Source organism: Seriola dumerili, unplaced genomic scaffold, assembly GCF_002260705.1.
Source record: "Seriola dumerili isolate Sdu_G_001 unplaced genomic scaffold, Sdu_1.0 BDQW01000290.1, whole genome shotgun sequence".
Lineage (NCBI taxonomy): Eukaryota > Metazoa > Chordata > Actinopteri > Carangiformes > Carangidae > Seriola > Seriola dumerili.
In genome coordinates, this window is record NW_019174545.1 from 1,069,646 (window position 1) to 1,095,905 (window position 26,260).

A 26,260-nucleotide genomic window follows, 5' to 3' on the forward strand; every position below is an offset into this window, starting at 1 on the left:
ACCTGCGCCTCTTCAGACGGACTTAAGACATCGGGACTAGAGCCTGTGTACACCTACCCACCTTTTGGTTTTGGACTCGTTTGATTAATCAGCAGATCCTGTGCTGGTGGAGGGGGGCGGGGGGGTTCTCATTTATCCCCCACCGTGGACCGAGGAGTTTTGCGTGTTTATGTGTTTTACGCGTTGCTGGTAATGGGGAAAAGTGGACAGAGAAGTGGAATAGGACACGGGGCTTGCAGCTTGGTGAGGATGTGCGCCACGCCGGGGATCCTGGTTCTCCTGGTGCTCGTACACCCAGGAGTCGGCCAAGGTAAGGCGGGAGAGCGCGTCTTCTCTCAGACCTTTTCTGAAACACCTTGATTGTTTGAAAGCGGCGGAGCTTCTCCTTCACCGCTGAGATGCGGTTGTGTGTCAGCAGCGGTATGTCAGGTAGCAGGCGGAGAGGCAGAAGTAGCTCCTGTCGAGGAGATACTAGGGTACTTTTTTTTTCTTGGAATATTTCCATTTAAATTGCGCTGGTGCTGATGATGGTTTACGGTCAGTGTCTTCAGGTGTAAACCGTGAATATCTGCGCATTTTTTTGCCCCTGCTTTAACTGTGCTGTACAAACTGAAAGGTAAAACTCGCAGCTTACGTTTCCCCGCGACAAACGACTTAAAGAGAATAATTCAATTATGAAAACTGGCTTGCGGTGAATTCAGTAAGGGTGAATAATATGTAAGGGAATGAGGTCTCCACTGGTTATTGAGAACCAAAATAAATACGAATGTGACTGTGAAAACTCCCGAGCAACACAGCGGGGACTTTTGGTCCATTCCAGAATCCGATAACCCAGTGGGTCTGTCGCCGGGACTGTTTCGTTTATAAACTGATAAATCAACACCGAGGCTGCAGTTGAATCAAGGTGAAAACTATAGGGAAGGATTTGGAGTCCACGATCAGGGTGACTGATGTCTGATCGCAGAGCACTTCGCTAAATAGAGGCGACGCTTCACTGCTCCGATTGGAAAATTGATCAGAAGTCACAAAGACTCTGAGCCGCCAGAAGCGCGTATAGGCGGTTACACGCATCTGACAACAACAGCAGGAGTCCGCAGGAGGAAATATGCTGCAAACATCCCGCTTGAACTTGAAAATAGAAAAGATCACCAGTATCATTATTCCTGTGATAGAGTCCAAAGAGAGCTTCGAGAACACACGAGTAGTCTGTATTAATACCACGCTGTTAGAATAATAAGGTGTTGTATATTCACACTGCACGCCCCAAGTGAAGCATAACAGGAATATTAAAGTGATATTTCTGAAGAGTGACGCGCAGACACACCACAGGCTGGTGTTAGTGGATGATATCGCAGGTCACAGACTCAATGAAGCCCAAATAAGCAGCAAGCAAATAACTTTCTACCATTAAGATATATGTTTTTTTACTTGGTAAGAGCTCTGAGAGATTCACAGTGTAATAAGCTGCTCCCTGGAAATGCTGAAGGGAAAAGACGGTCATACTTCTCCCTCTCACACTCTCAGTGACCTTCTCAGGGAGAGAACTTGTGCCTTGTTAATGTTCATCCAAAAAGCATTAATGGCCCAACCCTTCTGTTGTTTCACCAAGCTGATTAATTCACCACATTTTTCCTGTATGGCCTCAGTAACCTAAGCTTGACCTTATCATGGCACCTTATTGTGGATTTCATCCCTTATTAAGTATAATATTCTAATGTCCTATCAGGATTCAGTGTTACTTCAGCCTCCATTATATACGCTCCATTATACAACTAATATTCCACCCCAGAATGTAGTCAGTAAATTGGTATCAACTTCACTGACTGACCCAGGGATTTTTTTGTGCTGAATATAGCCAGTAATTGGACATAATGTTGCTGCCACCTTTCTCTCGTTGCCTTGGGGAACAGCATTTCAGCAACTCCCACCAATATTCATTATGACTGTTCTCTATTGGTTTACTGTTAAATCAATACATTGCAATTTAGGGACACGATTTGAGCAGGCTTTCGCCTAACTCTGATAAATCACACCTTGCCACCAACATGCAACTCAATTTGACTTGGGTAGAGAAATCTGATAATTGCAAAGCAAAACAGTTGATGAAATGATTATTATTATTTTTTTTTTTAAAGGTTTTTATTTCTCTGCCCCCCCCCCTTCACTGTCATGTTTGTGTCTGTTATTCTTCTTTTCCAAACAACTTGACTCATGTGTCTGAAGTTGTTTCTTTGTGTGTGAGGAGTCACTCCATTAGTTGTTCTATTGAATGGGTCAAAACACACAAACACATTGACCTAACTGTGGGGGGAGTGGGTTGCTTTGTGTACATAGCTGATCCTCTCTGTGCATCAGTGCTGGATTCAATTCCCAATCCACTCGGGCAGAGAACTTCCTTCACATTATGAACTCTGCGTTTCTATGTGCATTTTGTCTTTGAATGGGAACCACAAAGAGTTGTTTTAACCGCATTAATCTGCTGTTTAGTTCTGCTCATGCATGATTGAGCGTCTTGTTGCCTGCAGTTTAACTCCACTGTGGAATATGTGGTTTGGTTAAGTTTAACAGCGGAGTTTGTTCTTGAGATCATGACTAATGATGTTCAGGATGATGGTGTTTGTGGAAATGATGCGGTTGCTGCTGAGGATTCAAACCTAATAATGAAAAACGATGAGGACCCCCAAATATATAGATATTTTTTTAATCCATTTTGAGTACACTTATCCCACACAAATCCCCCCTTTTTTTCTTTTTTTTTAAGCTCCTTGTCATTAAATCTGGGCATGTAGACGTCTTCCTGCTCACTTTGCAGAGCTATAGAAACTGTGATACATTATGGAAGAGTCTCGCGCACAGACACACACTCGTGCACTCACTGACGTGCACATACAATGAGAGGTGAGTGTTAGTTGAGATCCTCTCATGCCAGCTTGAGTACATGTGTCAGCCTTCCAACTAAGCCCCACCCTCAAGCCTTTGGGCCTATTAAAAAGCCATTTGCTAAGCCCCCTTACATTTGATCTGGAATGAATGGGCGTTGAGATCGCTTCACAAAGTCAGAAAAGTCCCCTTGTTTATAATGATGACTAAGCTGCGGTGTAGCCAGGTTCTACAATTCAGCTGCTATAGGGTGTTAGTCTAAAACATTTGGTGTGTTCCTGCTTTATATGGCCCTGGGCTCTGGTTCCAGACGTTCGTATTTCTGTGGTATGTTGTGTTTGAGCTCTGAAACACACTATTCTGTAAATTTAACACACACTTCTATTCTACGATCTGTTTTAACTTTAAATATATATCTTGAGCTTCACAGCTGATTTAAAACATCACCTTTTGAAAGAAATATGTGGGTGTGTTGACGCTTGTGTGTCTGTGCAGGTATGTGTTGGTGTGTAGGTGTATATTTGTGAACCTGGTGGTGCAGAGGTGTAAAGATGTGCTCAGAGTGCTCGTGTGAGGTGTGTGTGTGTGTGTGTGTTCAAGAACTTGGCAGCTTTGGGATGTTCTCAGAGAACTCCTGTGGAGTGTGTGTGTGTGGGTGTGTGCTCACTAGCACGTCTATATGTGGGTGATGGGGTGATTTTGTACATGTGTGTGAACTTGGCATTATTACAGTGTTCCAGCAGAGCTCACATGGTGTTTTGTTGCATGTGTGTGTATGTGCATGCACACACTTGGCATTATGATATTGCCAGCGCTCCCATGCTGTCTCCCATTATGCTCTGATCCTGTCCCATGGTGCACTGCAGCCATCCAGGGTTCAGTGCTTGTAGGGGGACAGCTGGGAATTATTGCAAACTAAATAGGCCAACTTGATTGGCTGGGCTACTCCAACCAGGACAATCTGATTGGCCGAGAAGGTTTTATGTGGTAAATTTGATGCTGTTTCTGTATCAGAGTGAGAGAGCAAACGGATGAATGGATGAGGAAGGGAGAGATCTCTCTGGGTGGTTTGTACCAGCTTTGATCACTCCACTAGGACTTGACAAGCTGACTGACTGCCACACACACACACACACACACACACACACACACACACACACACACAGCAAGATATTTCTACGGTCAAACAATGCTGCATTCTGTCTGCATTCTCTGCGTGTGTGTATGTGAGCGTACTAATGTGTGCGTGCATGTGTATGCGCTTGGACAGGCGTTCACGGGTGTGTGTGAAAGGAAGTCTTTGAATGTGTCTGGGGTTGTTTTGTGTAGAAGACCCTCCTGCTGCTCGCGGCAGCATAGTGATGGCAGATCCCCCTTGCCCTCTCTGCCTTCTTTTTTTTTTTTTTTTTTTTTTTTTGTCCTTGCTTACTCATCCATACATTTCATAGACTCTTACTTGAAGTGCGACCAGTGATGAGACATTTTTCTACCCACCCTTTTCTATCATTTCTATCTCTATCGTTTCAATGTGTGTTCTATGTTAGCTGATGAATGGTTGTTGTGAGTTTTTTTTCTTCTTCCATTTGGCCTTGCAGGTTCATCTGTTCACACAATAGATTTTATGTTGGACTGTGAAAATGCTCGACCTTGTCTGTCCACCTACAGTGCATTTTATGTATGGTGTATTGCAACGCATAGCAATTACAGCTCAGATTATTGCAAGAATCAAGAGGCTGAACGTGGGCTGTTTGTATAGCGGCAGAGAACTTTGCAGGCATGTTTTTCTTTGAGGAAAGCAGAGATGAAATCCGCCTTTTGAGAAAGTGTGGTTTTCAAAAGGCTGTGTCGACTAACTGCGTCACACCACTTGCACCATTTACTATCTCTCACTCTCCGCAGGGGAAAACCCAGGATGGAACATAAGAATGTGTCCTTGTGTGCGAGTGTGTGTTTGTGCGTGTCCGACTGAGCCTGTTTGGGTGTGCATTCGTGGCTGTGAGCGTGCATGTTTACTAGAGAGACAGGCTGAGCAAAGAGAAAAGAGGAAAAAGAGAAAGGAGAAGCTAAATGTTCTGAAACTGATTCCCAGCGTCTCCTGCTGTTAGGCCTAATTCCTTCTAGAGTTTCATGTAAAGATCTGGAATTATGAATTTTTCATGGCCTGCGAAACCTAAGGCCTCATTTGGGGCTCTCATTTCCAGGCTTTTTGTTTTACTTAGTTGTGTGTGCTTGTCTGTGTGTGTGCGTGTGGGGTGGGCGTTCTGAGAGAAAGCCGTTTGTTCCCAATCAATGGCCTACTATATAGTTCCCACTGGTCCCATGCAGTCCTGCACTGCAAAAAATGATAAGCCTATTTTAGTGTTTTTATCACAGATTTAGATGAACATTTACTTCATTATCTTTAAAGTCGGATTACCATGTTGCACTGTAGGATAAAACACATCCAGAAACACTGAATATTCAAGTAAATATATACGTCTTTTAGAATAACTAAAAGTTCTTATTTGCCTGTGCAACTATAGTTCATAGAAAAAATCCTATAAAATCAGTTGTTGAAGCTACAGTTGCTAAAGCTTCTCTTGTTGTCATTTTTTGCAGTGAACTGCAAGGAGAAACTGGGCATCTTTGATTCCCATAATAAACAGTTGGACTCAGTGAACCACAGCCACCAAGTGCCAGGCCACAGATTTCTGTGCTGTTGTCCATCGTCTCAATTCCTCTCTGCTGTCATTTGTTCCCACTCCTCTCTCTGACTCTATCTCTCATTTCCCCTGTCCTGTTTTCGTCTTTCTCTCTTTCCCATCTGCTACCTCTGACGTTCTGTTCGTCTCTCTCACTTTTAGCTCTCGTCTATTATTCTCTTCCTCTGCTGCTGTCTCTCACCACTCTGTCTCTTTCTGTAGTTAGATTTACACTGTTTAATTAGAGTGTGGCCCAAACAGTGGACATATTGTTGTGCTTCTGAACGGAGCCCACAACCAGCAGGACATTTTGTGTGTGTGTGTGTGTGTGTGTGTGTGTGTGTGTGTGTGTGTGTGTGTGTGTGTGTGGGGTCACGGAAACTCATCAGTCAGCCAGAGGGAGGGAGAGTGTTTACCTACACATTGACGCACACACACACACATACATGCACACACACACACTCACACATACATGCACGTATGGGTCCAATACAGAGAGATGGGACTAAAAGGGAAGCAAAGAAGGAAAGAGACAGGTAGAGAAATGGAGCTCCACACCACGCCAGCTGCTCTCCATTGAAATCTCACCCTGGATCTCTTTGTTTTAAGGCCTTGCCTCTATCCACAGCCGGCAGCTTAGGATTTTCATGGTCTATATATTCTTTTTATTTGATACCGTAAAACCTCCAGTAAATAGCCAGGGCTGGTTTATTTGCTTCAAAAACAACAAGCAGCACACTGCGCCTGTTGGAGACAAGCGATTACCGGTCACACTTTATTTTTTTTCCTCTTTCTGTTTGTGTGTGTGTGTGTGTGTGTGTGTGCGAAGAAACCAACTTCTGCTTCTTCAGCTTAATCCCCTGTCCCTTCCCGTGTCTGTCTCTGACACTTTGTTTGGATTCACGCCAAGGCACCAATCTGCTGTGTCTCCAGATTTTTTGCTCATGGCGCTCATATTAAAGACAGGTTGCAGATTTGAGGATGTATGTATTGTTTTTTACAGTATTATCCCAGATTTTTACAGTGCTAAACCTTATGATCCGCAGCATTGCACAGGTGTCACTCCTTAAACACACACACACACACACACGCAAGGACACCCAAAAAACAACACATTTCTACATGTGCCGGGTTTTGAAAGAACAATTCCTTGAGGGCAGACACACGACCAGCAGATGGGTGCTGGGTGTTTTGGCTGAGTGGCGTGTTTGTGTGCTGGAGCAAGCGAGTCTTATTTGTGTCACCATGAATATGTAATTAAGCTGCCATTGAGAAAAGACGACGTGCCGCGACAGGGGGTCCACGGGGCTGGGACCCGGGTCCTTTTTTGTTTCCATGCAAAGCTTGTTATGTTCATTGTCCTGTGTTGAGAGAGTGAGAGAGAAGGAGAAAAAAAGAAAGGAGGGACGGGGTTAGGAACAGAAACATAGGGAAACTGAATAATGGAGAAATGGTGCAAGAGTGAAGAAGAAGGAGAAGAATAAAGGAGAAGGTGGTGTTTTTCTTTTTTCTTCTTTTTGGAGAACTTGACATTCATGGTCCTTTTTGATAGGAAACAAAGCCGCACTGTAAAAGGCCATACAACTCCTGTTGTGGAGAGAGGATTGAGGAGGAGGAGGAGGAGGAGGGAGGAGGAGGAGGAGGAGGAGGAGGAGGAGGAGGAGGGTGCGAGCAAGCGGGCTCAGCGGCACTGGGAAGCCGCATGAAGGATTAGTCTTTCTCCTCTTCGTATCTTTCGCCTTTGTAACTCTTTCTGTTCTCTCTTGCTCTCCTTTTCACATCCCCCCTTTTCTGCCAGTTTTCCTCTCTCTTTCACTCTTCCTTGCTCCCTCAATCCAACCCCTCCCTCCCTCCCTCCCTCTCTCTCTCCCCCACCCCAACAGTAACTCTTTTCTTTTCCCCCCACTCTCTCCCTCCCTGTGCCAAACTGTCTGGTAATCTAGTGGTCCATCTGAAGGAATATGCAAAAACCTGAAACCATAATTACTATAATCGCCACTGTAACTTTTTACCTCCCAGGCTTACGTCTACACTTTGCACATGTGCATGCACACACACACACACAAACGCACAAGAGTTGTGCCTGTTTTGAAAGAGTACATTGTAATTCTGTAGGATGCCGTGAAAAAGGGGATTTAGCATGTGTTGTAAAAAGGTTTTTGGTTGCCTGTTCTCCTGCTGTAGACATGATGTAATTTACTGTACTGTACCCTGTGTAGGCTTAGGAAAAACAAGGGCATAAAACACACACACACACACACACACACACACACACACACACACACACACACACACACACACACACACACACACACAATGGCAGGCAAGAATGCACAAAAACGACAGAATCCCTGTACAATTCAGTTAGTTTGATCAGTACAAAGGCACCCGCACACACACGCACACACACACTCCCACATACACACAAACATAATGTACAATAGACATACATATGGTACAACAAGTCCATTCACTTATTTTGGCTTCACACCAACTGTAATAAGGAACCCGATATATTTTACTCTGCGGGTGACAAGATTACGTGTAAGCAGTTTGCTTTGATTCATTTGAACACAGCATTCTAAGTGGCTAATGAATATGGGCAGTACTTTGCTGAGGAGGCATGTTTTGTGTGTCCATTGTGTATGTGTGTGTGTGTGTGTGTGTGTGTGTGTGTGTGTGTGTGTGTGTGTGTGTGTGTGTTTCTGTGTGTGTGTGTGTGTGTGTGTGTGTGTGTGTGTGTGTGTATGTATGTGTGTGCGTGGGGATGAAATATCACATTGCTATTTTCCAGAATTATCCATGCACACAGCATTTTTTTTCTCCCTCCCCAGAGGAGAACAGGTAGTAGGAAGGTAATGTAGGTGGAGAGAGCGGAGTGAGAATAATGAGTCTTCACTGTAAAAATCTTGCTTCCTGAAATCTTTTGTTCCCCAGGAAAAAAAGAAGTGATCATATAGGGGTGAAAAGAGGCAGGGAATCAGAAAAGCCAGGCAGAGCAATGCTGAATGGGTGGGAGGGAGAAAGATATAGTGACTTGGATATAGGGACATCAAGCGTGAGAGCGAGATAGGGAAAGACTGCAGGGTGAGTAATTAATCACAGTTCTCAGAGAGAGGGAAGAGATTTGATGAACAAAACCGTGAAAAAGGGATGACTGAATAATTTCACCCCACTTGAATTTACAGTCACGCAGAAGCTCTGCTGTTTGCATCATCCTCACTTTAAAACTGGCCAGTTTTCAGGTTTTGGTGAGAGTTATGGTCAGGTTTATGGTTTCACTTGCGCCTCTAGAGGTCAGGAATGAGGTCTATATGCACTTAATCTAAATTAGCAGATTGTTTTCAGGAGAGCAAAGTGTAAGTGGCTATTTGTCAGATAATGGGGTTAAAAGAAAAAAAAAATCGTCAGTGCTGTGAAAATCAGACCAGAGTTTTTGACATGGAACCAAACTGAGCTGTTTTTCAGTCGAACATCAAAGAAACTGAAAAGAGGGAAATACAGGAAGACACAGTAGCTGCGTGGTGAGCTGCTGGTATGAAACACTGATCTCTGGTATTGTGTGATTATGATTGAGAAAGACGTACAGAAGCCCTCTCCTTTTTGTATATTCTTATACAAAAGGACAACCTATAGCTACACTGCCTATGGCTATGTGCTAAAACTGACAGTTAACAATGTAACGGCCAGGTTTATTCTGCTCCGCTTCTAAACTAAAGACATAAACGTCCTTGTCTACTAGTTTACTTATGAAGACTTTGCTCAGTGCAACACAGAGTCAAAGTTAGCAGGATTTTTTTTGCCTGATGTAAAATGAATGAGCTTGTTGTCTGCGAGTGGTGTTGCCTTTGTGGCCAGAAGTTTCTGTATGAAAATGTAAAGTGAATTTATTCATCACTTGTTGCCTTGTCAGACTGCACAGAACAGATTGGGCAATGCTTTCCCGCAGGCTATACTTCTACATTATGATGGTTTGCGTTTCATACCTTGTGTTTTATTGCAATTTTTTTTTATTTTAAATGTCTGTGTGCAGAGCTTGTTATGCAGGTTTTCCTATAGGGAAATCATTTAATATTGAGTGAAATGAGAAAGGAGCAATATGAATAAAAACATGATGGGTCAGAAGGGAAATGTAAACAAACTTTGGACACCACACTTTCGAAGAACAATCCCACTTCATGTTCACAACAGATTTTTTTTAGAATACATAAAATCTGACCATCTGGGCAGGCATAATGAATGAAAACATGAAATATATAAAACAAATGCATTATTCAGTGGCAAGTGGTAAATTACATAATTCATATTTATGTATTCGTTTTCATTTTATATGTAACAGTTGGATTAAAATCAAATCAAGAATAAAATGTATATTTCAGTTTTGATTATGGCAGATTTTCATATGGTAATATATTAGTTAAAGCTCTAAAAGCCTTTATTCAGTGACTTAAAAAAGGTCCAGAGGTCCGGCTTTAATAGGCAATGAGTGGAGATGATCAGATTTAACTTTTTGGGAAAGACAGTTTTCAAAGAAGCTTAAATTAAATGGGGTGATGGTGAGGTCAGCGGATGAAAGCTTTAAAGTTGTTTTGAATGATTGAGAGATTTAAGATCTTCTCCCCTGCAGTGTCTCACCAGCCTCAGAGTGAAAGTCAGTTCTTACTATGGGTGCTCAACACTGTGACTCAGCAGTGCAGCTATAAAAGTACAGACCCACTGACTTGTGTTGTGCTGTTGTTTATAGCATGTTTCAACCATGCTTTGTTTTCATTGATCACATCCCACGCAGTGTGTGTGTGTGTGTGTGTGTTTGTGTGTGTGCGTGTGTGTTCACGCATGTGTGTGTCCTGACTTGTTTGCTGTGCTCCTCTGGCTCTCCAGGCTGTATTGTCTTACAACATTTATTGACGTTTATTAAAATAAAAAAAAGTGATTGACCCTAAGAATCACTCTCCCTCTTTCTTGCGCTTCCTGCTTGCGGTATTTTGTATTTCCATCCCCAAGGATTTTTGTAAGGCTCGAGGTCAAGGCAGGTACAGTAGTAGTCTTAAATTTCACTGCTTGTTGCTTTTCATCTTAAAATGAAGTTCATTGTAGCTCATTATGAGGTTTCTTGCAGGAGGTCAGATGGAATCAATACAGCCCTTTTACTATGATGTGCCACTTTTCAGCAAATATTTTGGTGGCAATTTCTGCTCAAAGGACAGAAGCAGTGGGTTTAATGTTCTTGTGATATAATGTAAAATAACGAAATCCACTATGCTGCCATTTATTGTCTTGGAAACATAATCAATTATAAGCATGAAATGAGTGAAACCATCGTGCCTCTCACTAATGACACGTAATATGTAACTATTTTCCTTCAACCAACCTGTTTAAACGAAACCAAACACTCCGTTGCAAATCCATCAAATCAAACACAGCACTTAAAGCTCATTTAATGTCTCATTGATTCAGTCAGGGATTTCAACTCCTCCGCTCCAAACTTTTTCTTCATCATTACGCTCACTTGCACACGAGGATCAACACTTGTTTAAATCAAAGATGGACTGCATCTGACACATTGTTCATGAAATGTTGAGGTATCGCATCATTATCTTTGTTTTCGGAGGATGAGGAGATTGGGGCTCCCTGCTGTGATCTGACAGCTGACGAAATCTAGATGTAACATTAACATTACATGGAAGTCACAGGCACGCGCGCATGTTTCACCAGATAAAAGTTAGAGCTATATTGCGCCCCAATTATGTAAGAAACAAACAGTTCTCTCTTTCAAATGATATTTGTATGTTTATAATTCTTCATTCTTTAGTGAGGAACACAGGGAAAGACTGGAGTCAAAAATTTAACAACTGGAACTGTGTCCTGGTCTTACTCAGTCTATTCCCAAGGAATTTACATTGCTACTTTGATGTTGTAAACAACTTAGTCAGTAATGAGGAACTCTTTTATTGGAGCAGCGCTGCTTTTAATCAGATTTTGTGTGGGCATATTGGTGTTTTCCCAGCATCATTTAACTCGAGTGAATGAATTTTATTTTATTTCACTTTGGGTTACAACATCATTCATCTATTTCTATTATTTGTTATACTAACGTGTATATCTTAAGAAATGAGTGAATGCTCACTGCAGATGATTAAACTGAAATTAAAGGTATTGACGAAGTTTTACATAAAAATAAAATTGACTTAATTTCATTTCTGTGTTGATTTTTATAAAGAAAACTTTCTTCTTTTTTTTGCACTGCAGTTTTTTTACTGCTTAGTTTTGTATTTGGACATTTTGGATTGAAGGACTCTTGTTTGTCAGTTTTTTTTTACTTTCCTTTCTTTTTTTTCTTCTGTTGCCATCATCATCATCATCATCATCATCACCATCATCATCATCATCACCATCATCTCCCCGAGGCACAGCTGGTGTAGTGTTGCGGTAACGGTTTTCAGCACACAAACTGGCTCACTGTCCAATGACATGTGGCTCAATCTGCCCGCCAATGCAAACACACACACACACACACACACACACACACACACGCACACACACACACACACACACACACACACACACACACAGTACACTAAGGGACAAGTGTCTCTGCCCTGTTGAACACTGGTATACAAGGGGGTTTCCAAACAGGGCAGCCAACACACACACACACACACACACACACACACACACACACACACACACACACACACACACACGTATATAATGACACTGAATGGTTAGTTTGGCAGTTAAAGTACATGTGGGGATAGACACTGCTTCTCCTTATGCAGTAACTGTTGTGTTCTTGGCTGGTCTGGTATATCCTGTCGCTCTCTTGGACCAGTCTGATAGTTTAGCAGTTGGAGTTTCAGAAAGGCGGGAAAAGCCACCTGTACAGTTGTAGTGATTCATTATTCCCAAAGTATGATGCACATTTCTCAGCCTAATTATGTCTGAACCAAATAATTTCAAACTCTTAAATTAATTTTTAGGTATTGGTTTCCTGGAGACAGGATATATCATTTTAATACTGATAGTATGATCAGATTATTTGCTTTTTTTTTTCAAACTCCCGTCCTGTTTTTGATCATTATGAGGACTTTTTCATGGAATTTGTGACCATGCTGTGGATCTCAATCCTAATATTAGCTGGTGTAAAGGTTTACAATATGGCGTATGTTTGTGCATTTTTATCCATTTTTGCCCAAGTGTCTCCATTTGTTGCATTATCAGCCTTGGCTTTTCAGCAGCATACCATAGAGTGCCGCATCATGCCTGGACATCTACCTCAAATAGATCGGTTGCAACTGTACCAGCTGCACACAATCATGACATTGTTGCCTACTTGTTGAATCTGCTTCATGGTGTGTACTGTGTGGCAAATAGCCATCTGTAAGCTATATGATTTGTATTTCTGCCAGTGATGTCATGTGTATAGGGTTACTTCTTCTGCGAACAGAGCGCGAGGCCTATGTCATAGTGTTACAGCAGGGTTGATGCACCACATCAAAAGAACATGTAATAAGCGTCCGTGAGCCTCCCTCCGTTTTCTCCTCACTCTATATCCTTCTCTGTCTCGTGTCCGTCTCTTCTTCACGTCCTCTCGTCTTTCTCCACTTTAGTCCGAGTGTCTTCCCCTTCTCTCCTTTCTTCTTTCCCTCCTGTGGGGGGGTGGGGGGATTTAAACTTTGAACAAAAGACACAAGGAAGAAAACTTTGCCGAAACATTTGAAGTGTTTTTTCCCCCCTTCTCTGTTCTGAGAAATGTCATCCACACCCAAGGAACAGTTTCAAAAGAAGCAGAAAGTAGCTGACTAAAGCCAGACAATGCCCATGGCTCCCTCTAGCTCCTCCAAATCCTTGTATTGTTGTTGTGGTTATTTGTGTTTCTTCTTCCTCTGGGCCCCTCCAGGGTTTCGGTTTATCTCCGCTCAGTGCTGAGGTCTTGTCAGAAAATGAGGGCAGGGCTGCCGTTTTGGCCTCAGGTCAACTCGCAACTCACAAAAGTTTATTTTTAGTTTGAAAATGAACTGAACTCACAGCTAATGACAAACTTGTCAGGTCTGAGTTGATATTTGTTTTCTTTTGTCTGACTTCGTGGTAGCATCTGTAGCGTTTTACTGTATTCATTGAGAAGTGGTGAGCTACAGGAGAAAGAACATTGCCAATAATGCTACAGAAGCAGAAACGGTACCTGATCAACAGGCTGCATGTCGCTCACCTTGACTTTCATCCTGAAATGACGTTGTTTTTACGGAAACAAAACCCGTGCTAGGCAGTTATGCATTTGATCCTTTCTTCTTGATACATTAACCATGACTTGAAGAAAATATTTTCCTTTCACGAAGGTGGTCATGAATAGAAATTTGATTGTTAATATTTATTTTCTTTACATAGCACAAGCTAGTAATTGAGAGCGCAGCGCTGTTAAGTTTAAGAGTTTGAGAGCTAATGTTGTGCCACTCCTCATTAATCCTCAGCTGAGAGACACCTGTGTTGCAGGATTCCAGGGAAAAGAGCAGCTCTCACCTTCCCAGAATAGTTTCTTCCACCCTGTGCTGTTTTAGAGTTTAGTTTAAGTCCTTTAAGCTTTTAGTTCCATCACTTTTGGTCTTCAGAGCTGTGGAGGGGAGGTGTGTCCGATGAATTATTTACAGAGCAGAGAGTTAAGATAACAAAATGCTTCAGAGTTTCAGACAGGCTGGTGCCATCAGAGTTATACAGACTTTTTAGTGACCTGAGCGTTAGAGAGCTTAGGTCGTGGTCAAAATCCTGCTACCCTAAATTGTATTTTAAAGGATCCCTTCATTTAAATCACAAAAAAAGACTAGGGTCTGTGGATTAGCTTGATTAATGCAGACATTTTCTCTTGAACAAGATGTTTCTGTCGATCTTCTTTTCAAATGTAATTTTCCAATGTTCTGAGCACCAGAAGCTAGACCTCCATTCACTTCTATGATTGTGGTGTAGCTGGAGACAACTTACAGAGAGAGGAAACAGGTATCTCAAAATCTAGGGAACTAAAACCAAAGTGATTTCAATGGCTAGAACCTGCTATAGGTAATTTTAAGATATATATTTGTTTATTCTTATCCTTCTTGTTAGTAGTAGTGGTAATAGTTGTTGTTGTTATATGAGTGAACTCATTGTCACTTGTTGATATGACCTGCAGAAGCGTACCAGCAACACAGGCGTACCGGACCTTCATCGTCTTGTTAACGATAATAACAGTGCGGTTAAGGTTGTGGAACAGTCACAGTTTAGTTAGCTTTAGGCACCAAAACTACTTGGTTAGGTTCAGGAAAAGATCATGTTTTGGGTTCGAGGGTTGGGTGATCTTATCCACAGTCAGATCAACCTATCATCACCCTGAAAAATGCATTTTATGGCTATATTAAAACGGTTGCAGCTAATAAGCTGCATGCACAGACGACCCATAGACTTGTTTTTTAGGACAGTCTTTTCAAAAGATGTGTGTTTTATTCACCTCGCATTATTTATTGCCTCTTTATTGGTGGTGTTTCATGTTCATCATGATGTGAGTTAATTCTACTTGTACATTTAATCATTCCATTTACAGTACAAGGAGAATTGGTAGTACAAGTACTAGTAGTAGTAGTAGAAGTAGTAGCAGTTACAGAGTTATTGCCCTTCCAACAGTTGAAGTATTACCTCAAGAAAATGTCCAAGAGTTTCAGTAGTATCTGGTCAATAGGAGGGCTAATGAAAAACAAAGTAGCCACTTAAAAAAAAAAATGAAATTCAAAAGACGTCTCAGCTTTAAATTGCTATTACAGGTTAGGGTTCCTCTACTTTATCTCCAGTCGATACTATAAACAAGACCCTCTAATCTGTGGAAACAAAACAGTATTCAGGTTTTGTAGACCAAGTGTTGCAACCAATTTGCCTGTAGAAAATCAATCAATGCAGATTTACTGTTTCCCCCATGTCGGATACGTAGAATTGGTTAACACACACACACACACACACACACACACAGACACACACACACACACACACACACACACACAAACACAAACTCACATACAGATGTCTCGGAGGTCTGCTTAAGTGGACATTTAATCATCAAGGACCTTTTCTTGCTGGCTGCTCCACTGAGTGGGTCAGACACACATATACACACACCGTTCCATGGTGTTACACACACACACACACACACACACACACACACACACACACACACACACACACACACACACACACACACACACACAGAGTTTGTCGCGTGGCAGTGCATTGATTCTCTGTGTTGTTCTTGTGCTGTTGGTTAAACAAGACAGTAATAATGGAGCAACATTGTTTAGTCTGCTTATTGAACTGTGACTGGCCGACATTGATTGTTGTCTTCAGCTTCGGGATTGCATTTGTGTCTGCGTGTGGGTATATGAGACTGTGACTTTTGGGAACAAGTGTAGTTGTGGGTGTTTAGGTGTGTGTTTGTGTTGTGTGTTTGTAGCTAGCCTTGAGAAAGAGAAGAAGGAACTATTGCAGGCAGGAAAATTTATTTTTCCTTTTTTGCCTTGCTAGTTCAGAGGGTGAAGCTCAGTCAAGGCTGCAGAAAATAAAGTGAGAGAAAAGGGTACAGAACAGGGTGGAAGAAAGAATTTGTGAAAGGTAAATAGTCACTGAGGTGTTAGACAACACTGACTAGGTGCAGACCCATGTGAGAGAGACAAAAGGTAAGAGAGAACAAGGACAAGGATGCTAAAAGAAGAACAGAAGAGAAGAGCAGATGAAAAGCCAGGAAAACAAAGGAGAGAAGAGGGAGAGCTACATTTCAAGGCCTCCGTCAACTTCAGGAGCAGTCAGTTTCAGTCATATTTCACGTGTGCACTACTTACGCAAATCAGCATCACTCATATTTTTGATTCTGAAAATAGAGCTTTTTTATATCCTAGAGCTACAGCTGGAGTCGGAGGAATGCCTTGCACATCAGGGTAGTTTTGGCACTGATCTACTCATTTAACAACTAATTAGTCTGGAGCTATCGGGAACATCAAACTCTCACAAATTGAGCATTTATAGACAAAATGTCCCTTTTTATAATTTTTTTACAGATCAACTCAGGGGCAAGTTTTTTTAGAGATGAAAATAAAAGTTGTCATCAGAACTTAAGGTTTGAGGTTTTCACGTACAAATGATATTGTTTCACTGCTGTGACATGGTTTGCTGCGGAGCCCTTTTCCAATTCATGGTACCAGCTCGACTCGACTCAACTCTACTCTCCTTTTTTGGTTTCCCATTGGGAAAAAGTTTTGGACAACTCCTGGTACCTGGTACTTTTTTGGTATCACCTCTGCTGAGTTTGAGGTGATGCCATAAGGTGACGTGAAACACTGCAAACTATTGATTGGTCAGAGAGAATCGTCACTACTGCGTCCGCAATGTGGGAGATGGGACATTTTGAAGACACACGCCATTGTTATACAGCCAAGCGACTGTACACCGCTCACTGTAGCCTGTTGCATCCCTGTTAGTTATTATATTACACCATTTTAGTATACAAACCAGTACTGTGGCGGTGGTTAGCACTGTCGCCTCACAGCGAGAGTGTTATGAGTTCAAATCCCGTGCCTGGGGCCTTTCTGTGTGGAGATAGATAATAGATAATGGATGGATGGATCCTCTCCATTGTTCATGTGTGTGTCACATTGACGATGACATCACATTAGTTTTTTTCACTATAGTAACGGCACCGCATTGAGGGGGTACTTTTATATCTGCTGTGGAAAAAGAAGTACCAGGTACCAAAAGCCAGTAGAGTCTAGTCGGTACCATGCGGTGGAAAAGTTAGATATATATGTATATATATATGCCAAAGGGCGTGTTGAGTAACTCCTCATTTCAAGTCTTCAAGTGTAAGTGAATGAAACTCATACTTAAGTCTTGTCATGTTATTAACTTTTGAAGTGCTATCTTTTAGACTTCAAAAGAATTCTTGGAGCTCTGTACATTTCCATTCATCACAAGCTGTTTTGATATTACACAAGGTTATGCCGTCTAAAATTTCCATGCCTAATGCCCTACAAGCATCCATGAATAATTCATGATAGTTTAATATTGAAAGTGGTCATTTGTTTCCATGCCAAAGCTCTGTGAAAGGAGAATTACAGAATGCTTTGGCACCCAATAATGAATCATCAAGATGTTTTGAATTGACACTGAGAGCATCTAATATTAGGTATGTTTTATTCTAATGAACAGAGACTCCACAGCACCTCAGACATTTCAGCGCTCCCCACATCTCTGGCTCAGCAGTTGCATTGGTCTCTGAGACTCGCAGAGGGAGATGCTTGGTCTGCATTTTTTGGTCTATCATTAAAGCTCTTCCCCGCTTTCTGGAAACACACATGCATGGTCACACGTGTACATGCATACTTAGGACAGGCATATGCATTAATGTATGCAGCTCACACACACACTTTGGTATACAGAAACTTGATCAGGCATACACGTTCACAGTGTGGACCGTCTGCAGAAAATGATTACGTTTGCCTTCATTTCTCATGAATTTTGAATTGAGAAAATAGAGTCAAATGGTTTTGTGTTCAATGGAAATAAGTGGTTTCCACACAACAAACTGCAGCCAGAGCTGACTTTTTGGAGCATTTTGTGGCTGGAAGCTGCGGCGGGTTCATCCTGAGCTGTTTGGGATGCTGCTCCAGTCTCTTTCTTTCTCACTTGCTCATTCTCTGTCTTGTTCTCACTTTCTTTCTTTATTTCCACCGTTTCAGCGTTTTTTCTCTCCTCCAGCCGCAAAGGCCAGAGGCAGAGTCCCCAGGGGGAGTGGGATGTGTTTATGTGTGTGTGTTTATGTGTGTGTGCGAGAGTGAGAAAGTTCAAGAGATTGTGAATATGCAGAAGTGTCTGAGAGAGAAAGATAGTGAGACACAGAGATTGTATGAGAAAGGGATTGTGTGTGTGTGTGTTTGTGTGTGCACCGCCGTTCCTCGGGCTCTCTAATTGGGACATGGGTTCTGTCTGTGCTGTGCACAAACCATTTTGATGTAAGTCCCACATGAGCATCGCTGTAAATCTTGATAATAGTATTAAGCTTGTTGAGCTGGTCTGGGACTTCAGCCTGCAGTGTGTGCATGCACGCAGCCACACGCACACTCACACACACGCATACTAGCAGAGGGTGGTGTGGACACTGTTTATTAATTTAGGAAAGACCAATAAGCGTATATGCACTGTAGCCCAAACTCTGCCCATTACTGTAGCGCAGACAGTCCTCTGTGGCACTTAAGACAGCTTACTACCTGCTATAAATGTATTTCAGAGAGCTATGAGGAGATGTGTGCGCATATATATATACACACACACACACATACTGCACTTACAGGAATGCAAAATGTGCTACACATTAAGCTCAGTTCAAAGATAAGGGCTTTATGCAAAATCAAAGTGCTGAATTTGTAATACATCAGCACATTGCAGACATATTTGGGGTGGGAGAAGGTGCTCCAGCAGCAGCTAATTAAAATGCACAGCAAAATGATGTGATGGTCAGATATAAAGTGAAGTAAAGCTCTATGTTATAGAGCTGGTTAGACATGTCCTTTTGTGACAAGTGTCACAGCAATAGTTATCGACTCGTCAGCATATGCAGTGGGCGACGTAGGGAAATTACAGCATGTCTTGATTGGTTTGAGCGGCTGTAACTGCACAGCGAAAGCGCTGAAATCGTTACACTACCTCAGCAGGTTTCAGACATATTGAGGCTAGCAGGAGACTTAATTTCATTTGATGCCTCTGCCTTCCAACTCAGCTTGGTGGTTTTGTACTTTTTGAGAGACAGTTGGTCCATAATAATGTACCAGTGGTGACTATTGTCAGTGTTCTCTTTGAAATAAGGTGGAACAAGTTTGTCTGCATTGAAGAGGAGTGAAATTGCACCATCCACCTCGCCGATTCTGTCACTTGTGTTATGGACAAGTTTGTGCCTTTCATTAATACTTGTCACATCATTACAGCCTGTAGGCAAGCTGTCTGAATTAAGCTCATTTCAAGACATTTTAAGTCGAATCGTATTAAGGCACCAGGAGGCGATTTGGCTGATGGATCTCTTTGATGTTAATGCTAATGTTTCCATCACGTTCACTTAAAGGCAGTGAAATTACCTCACAGCAAGCTCCTTGATTGGTTTTGATTGTTTTGTTGATTTTACACAAGTTATGCCATGATAGGTGATTTATTTGTCAGACTTCGGGGAAAGTATCTGCCAACACAGCAATATAATTTGTCTTAATATTATGAGATACGCATCATAAGTCTGTATAAACCACATAAATAAACAAACATCATTTTGAGTGCATTTCAAATGGCATATACACTGTTTTGCTGAAACTGTATCAGCAGTCCGTCCTCTTGACTCCCTGCAAATGCAAATGTTGTACCAGCCAAGTGCCGTAAAAGCTAATGAGAGTAATGGGGTCTAGTGTACTTGGTGATGGGCTCGACATAAAGGGAATATGTGGGGGTTAGGCGTACTTTAATATATGGGAATAGATGCCTGCAGCTGTTCATGCTGGCTCAGGCTTCGTTTATGTCTCCATCTCTCAGAGCAGATGGAAAATATTATGATGCTGATGATGAGGGAGAGGGAAAGCAGTGAGACACACAGGCTACAAGAGAAGAAATAAGAGAAATACAACAGAAAAGAAAAAACAGCACAGAGTTTGAGCTACTTATCCCTTCTCATTCAGTTAGTTCATTGTTTTCAAGAGACTTTTCAGTAATTCACTTAACTGTCAAACAAAATCTTAGTCGAAAATCTTGCTTTCCTATAAATAGTTGACATAAGCACGGGGTGCAAAAAAGGGCTGCACTTTAATGTTAAATATTAGAGACATCTCCCCCTGGGATTTTCATTACAGCAGCTGTAAAGCATAGCAGTAATAATGTCTTATTAGTGTCACCAAAACTTTTAAACATGTTTAAATTTACTGCACAGACACAATATGTATCTTCAAATTGCAACTCAGAAGGGCTGTAAGAGCAAGAAAACCCATTTAAGCAGACATGCATTTACACATATAGATAAATACACACATGCACACAGCCCCCCTACAATTCTCTGTAATCCCTCTCCTTAACAAATTGTCTGAGAGTTTAGAGTTTGTTAGGGGAAACAAGGGGGAATTTAATCGCCGTGACACCAGCAGGGGAATCTAATAAGGGAGACACCAGTGGGGCTTGTTTAATGATTTTCTACTTTCGCCTTTTTCAATTAGCGTACCTTGCAGTGATCTCTGCTGAGTCTGTCTCTCGTTTTTTGGAGCCATCTCCCTCTGTCTGAGTCAATTTTTTCTCTCTGTCTACCTGTCTGCCTGCAGCTGTCTGACTCTCTGTTGGGCAGTTTGCCTTCTGGTTGTTCTCTCACTGCAGGAAACATGAAATAAGAAACTAGAATTTATATGCAACTACTTGCAGATTGTATGCAGGGAATATTGAATTACATTAATAAAGTATTTTGTTTGTAAACTCCCTCAGTGAGGTTAGGCCGAGGTTAGGGTCAGCGCAATGAATTGCAGGTTGTGGAACACTGTATCACACTTTTGCAGCTATTCAGAGGAATAATAATGATGCATTCAAAAGCAGGTCTGTGTTGTTGATGCAGCGCTAAAGTCGGTCTCACAGCTTCTCCTCAGTGACCAAGGTGTTGGTGGGATGAACGACACAAGATGAAGAAACTGACACGGCAGAGGTCTGCAGCTCTCCCTGACAGTACCGCTGTTTATGTCTTACTTGGTTCACTAATTTCTCTGTCATGACGATGACGACTAATAGCTTTAACAGCCGACTAGACTACATGTTTTTTCTGCTGTTGGTAATTTCAGTCACACATACAAGGAACCGAAAATTCATAGAAAATGGTTACACAGATTTGGCGGAGAAGGCTCTGCTCTTTGAGGGAGCTCTCATAGAATATGAACAGCAATGAGGAGTCTGCTGGGAACCAATCCAGCCTTATTAAACATACATGAACATAACATTTTAGTTGAATTAACCGTACCAAGAAGCTTAGAACATAAGGAGGAGGTTAGAGGCAACGAGACTGTGTTGGCATGAACATTTCAGCAGAGTAACAATGAGAGTTGTTGTGTTATAAATACCGCACAGTACACCTACATGAATGTGATTGGATGTTGTATGGTAGCCAAGCAGCTGGTGAATGAGCTGGATAGATTGTGAAGCATGAGAAGCTAACTAATACCAATCAGCTAATGCCGATGAAATTTCAGGCCAGTGCAGGAAGCAGCCTGCTCTGTAGTCCAAGAAAGGATGGATTTTTTTTTTTTCTACACAGATCTACAGATATTGAAGCAGTACTCCAGAACGAGCATTTCATCTGTGACAAGTATCGAACAACTTGAATATACTTAGTTAATTATGATAATGACATGAATGAATGGAAATGAAAGTGTTTTTGGTTGAGAGTTTATAAACTGAGCTCCTCTGACCTTCTGACAGTCAGTAGGTCACATTAATTCTGACCCATTAGCTAACTGGTACTTCAGCTCTGATCTACCCTAGCAACATAAACCCCCCCCCCCCAAAAAAAAAAAAACACACACACACCTCTCCCTCTTTCTCTATCTTCCTTTTTCCCCCTCTCTCCATATTTACCTCATGTCCTGAGGATGTGTCATACCTCCATGTCTGGACTGTCTGAGACGTTTACGTCTTCATTCTGTTACTGCGGGTGACAGGGCATTCCTTTACCCTGGGTGACAGGGCATTCCGTTACCTCCGGTGGCAGGGCATTCCGTTTCCCTCGGTGACGGGACATTCCATTGCCCACAGTGACAGGGCTGGGAATCATCAGGCTTCAAGCAGGAGCTGAGCCACAGAGCTGCATGTGCAGAGAGGAGACATGGGCACGCCAGGGGTGACTTCCTGTGTGTGTTCGTGTGCGATAATGCTTGTGAACGGATGTCGTGTGTGAATTTTGTTCACTGTGTTGAATTGCAACTTCCAGAGGTCCTTACAAGTAATGTAATAATTGCATTTAGAAAAAAAAGTTTGGTGGCAGTAATGAGTGTTAAAATCAGAGGGCATAAATGAATACCCTAAGTGTGTGTTTGTGAATGTGAATGTTTGTGTGTTACTGGAGAAACGGGGAGTAAAGGTCGATGGGGAAGGGTAGCTCTAGGAAACGATGAGTAAAAGGGCAGCGAAGGGTGAAGGAGGATGCACTTCACAGAGGAGAGCAGCGCTGCATGACTGTGTACTGCCCTAAATCTCAAACCATTTCCCTAATTTATTCACTTTACCTGCTGTTTTTGTCTTGAGACCACAAGTCAGTCAATTGGTAGTAAAGAAGCTGACTACTGCAGCTTAACCAAACTGTTCTTAGCATAGGGTGGACAGTTGAATCCATATAGATTGGAAGAAGCAGGCAGAAACAGGGTGACACATTTAAAATCGTAATGCTCTAAAATACGCGCTGCAGAGGTGACAATTAGTGAGTGAGCTGTAGAGTTTGCAGACAGTTATATGCTGTTGCCAGGCTCTCAGTGTGAGAGCGGCTATAAATCAGACACGGGATCCCTGGACCCCGGCACACATACACACATGGACACACACATGTCATTTCTGCCATCCTACGCTTAACCAAACCACTCAATCCTGAACGTCAACATACAGGTCCTATGTTAGGTTCTTCTACTTTTAACAACCTGTGTTGTTTTTCACAGATATTACCGCTGTTCCTGACTGTCTACCAGCCTAAGGGTTTACTTACCCTGCTGTCTACACGGAACATGGCCCGAGAAATTCTGTTACACTCATTCATTTTAAATGTGATATTTTTAAAATCCGATCTCCCAAGTATAAAGTTGTGAGACCACAGAACTGGACATGTGCCACAGGCCTCTGTTTCCTCTGTGGCTGAATTTATTTAAATCTATGTCCATATTTTTGAAACCACAGTCACAACCTGTAGGTGTCTTGTCTCATGGTAAGCTGATCAAGGTGTTTGTGTTTTATTTTTTTTTTCCTGAACTCAGTGAAATGTGTATGAAGGAAATCCTGGTTTGATTTGAGAAAGGCAGAAAGACAAATGAAAGGCAACCGGGGCCGAGCTCATCAGCCAGACAGAAAGACGGATAGGAAAAAAAATGCAAAGAGAAAATGCTCATTGCGTTCTACATTTTCACTTGAAGGGGAAAGCATCATAAAACTAGAAACCATTAGCAGCCATTAGACTGGTGTCAGTCAGCAGCAGAATAACAACCCAGCAGTTAGCAGGCAAATGGTCCACACAACTGAGGCTGCTGGGATGGAAGAAATTCAACTTTTAGCTGGCTGGACTGTAATACCCCAACATTGTCTGATATCAGCTTTCCTCTGTTTCACAAAGACACACACACACATTTTCTCTGTTTCTGTCTTGTTTCCTGTGCTCCTGTGTTCTTCCTTCTCTCATGTTCACTACCACATTTTTATAATACTGTTACTTGCGGGGACCTTGACTGACTACATTCAAGTAAATCTTATCTTAACCTTTCTGTTATCCATATGTTTTCCTAAAGCAGCGCTCCAACCCGTTCTATAAAACATACTGTACAGACAATTTCCCCCATCTTGCCAACCTAGGAAAGGGGACACTCTTTAAGTTTGGAAAATATCTATATGAATGGGACTTTTCTACCAGAGAGACACACACACACACACACACACACACACACACACAGACTCAGCTTGAGATACACCAGGATTCTTTTGCGTTTCACCAAAAATGGCTAATTTGTTTCCTGGGCATATGTCATATATTCAGCAGACGGGAGAGAGGTATCAGCTTACTGGAGACACAGTCGCAGATGCTGAAACATGCGCACACACACACACACACACACACACACACACACACACACACACACACACACACATACTTACTGTCAATCCCCTAGGTTAGAATTACTGGGTTTGGAAATAGATTGCCTATGTGTTCCTATGGTCCTAGTATTTAGTTTTAAGTACAGTCTGTAGTTGTAATTTATTTTCCACATAGAACAAAAGGTTCTATTCATTTATGTGCCTGAAATGGGTTCTTTGGGAAAATGACACCTCATCCGAGAGGGAAACAATTTTGGCAGTATTAATCAATCTGCCGTGTCTCTCTCTCTCTCTCTCTCTCTCTCTCTCTCTGTCTCTCTCTCTCTACCTTACTTTCTCCTGCCCTCGTACCTCGTCTGCTCTCCCGAAAAAGTAAAACAGTTTGGTAAAACAATCAATCTGCCGTGTCGGCCCTTTGCTTCATTTTTGTCTCTCCTTTTTCACCATCCTGCTCCCCTTCCGTCTCCCCCTCTCTGCTTCCATCCATGTAAAGGAAACAGTTTAGAGAACAGTTAGTCAATCGGACCACTCTGTCCCGCAGAGGGAGTGCAGAATAACGAGCACTGCCGGTGGATAATGGCCATGATTTAGCTCCCCAGTCAAAAGGTTACACTGCTCTTGCTCCAGAATGAATGGACGTAATAAGATACCCCTTGGATAAGTAAGTCTCACATGAACTGCAGTGCTGTCGAACCCCAAAAGCCTACTTGTAACAGTTATTTTCGGTTTTAAAGGGGAGGCTAAGTTCTTTCTGGTAAGGAATATGTTTTATTGAAAGAAATACAGTTATTGAGAGATAGTACACGGTGCAGAGAGAGGGTGATGGATGCAGAAATTAACAGGAAAATCACAAGTGCAATTCCCATTATCTTGACACACGTAGAAGGAGATAGGGAACCATTGGCCTGATGTAATGTCCGCCCTGGGAAGCGTGGAGGAGGTCAGGGGAAGAAAATGGGTTGATTTCTATCTCACAGCTGCTGTTAAAAATTCTGCACATGAAGCCAGTTCCTTCAGTCAGTCAGCGTGTCAGTGAGTAAGGCAGTGAGTAAATCTTAACAGTTGGATGTTGTGAGAAATGTCTGATACTAGACACCCCCTCCACCCATGCGTGGACACGAACACACACAAGCATACACACATTTCACACCATGTCGGTAAAGTTATGAGGAGCAGCAGTAATCAAGGATTTATTCTGTACAACATTAAAGCTCCGAGCTACATTTTACAAGTATTTGAAAGTGTTTGTTGTCCACATTGATTTGATTAGTTGTGTGTGTGTGTTCTTGCTTGTGCAAGTGTGTGTGTGTGTGTGTGTGTGTGTGTGTGTGTGTGTGTGTGTGTGTGTGTGTGTGTAAGTTTACATGTTGTGCGTTTCTGTGCCCGTGTATGTTTGCGTAGCCGTTGACATGCGGTAGTGATTACATGTATATTTCCAGTGCTTGAGTGCTGGACTTGGCTATTTGAAACACATGTTTTCTTTGTTCCTCCGCTGGCTACTGTGTAAGCTGAGAGGGTGGTATACACCCACACACACACACTCACACACAAACACTGAGGCAGGGTGGTAACGTGCTACTGAGTCAATACTAATTAATGCCATATTGTATGTGTTACATGTTAACTTTTTACATTCTGTTATTTTTTTTTTTCTCTGGTGGCCTCGTGCCATGTAGGAAATCAGCTTCTCACTGGATCAGATTTTGTCTCTGATGATTAGGAAAATAAATAATAAATGACACCAAAGAAAAAAGGTCAGTCAATAATCAGATCCTAGATAAACATAGTTTAGCAGAAAGCAACAGTTAAAAGAGATCAATAGGTTAGATTGATTCGTAGATTGTGGT

The 26,260-nt window shown here is 42.1% G+C and overlaps 1 protein-coding gene across 1 annotated transcript in view; it reads left to right on the forward strand.

Moving 5' to 3' along the window:
* The first annotated feature begins 249 nt into the window (after window positions 1–249).
* The window catches only part of unc5c (unc-5 netrin receptor C), a 185,909-nt gene continuing 159,898 nt past the window's right edge, over window positions 250–26,260 (forward strand). The window contains exon 1 of the mRNA XM_022757609.1: window positions 250–310. Coding sequence (XP_022613330.1) covers window positions 250–310 — 61 coding nt within the window. The remainder of the gene's footprint in view (window positions 311–26,260) is intronic.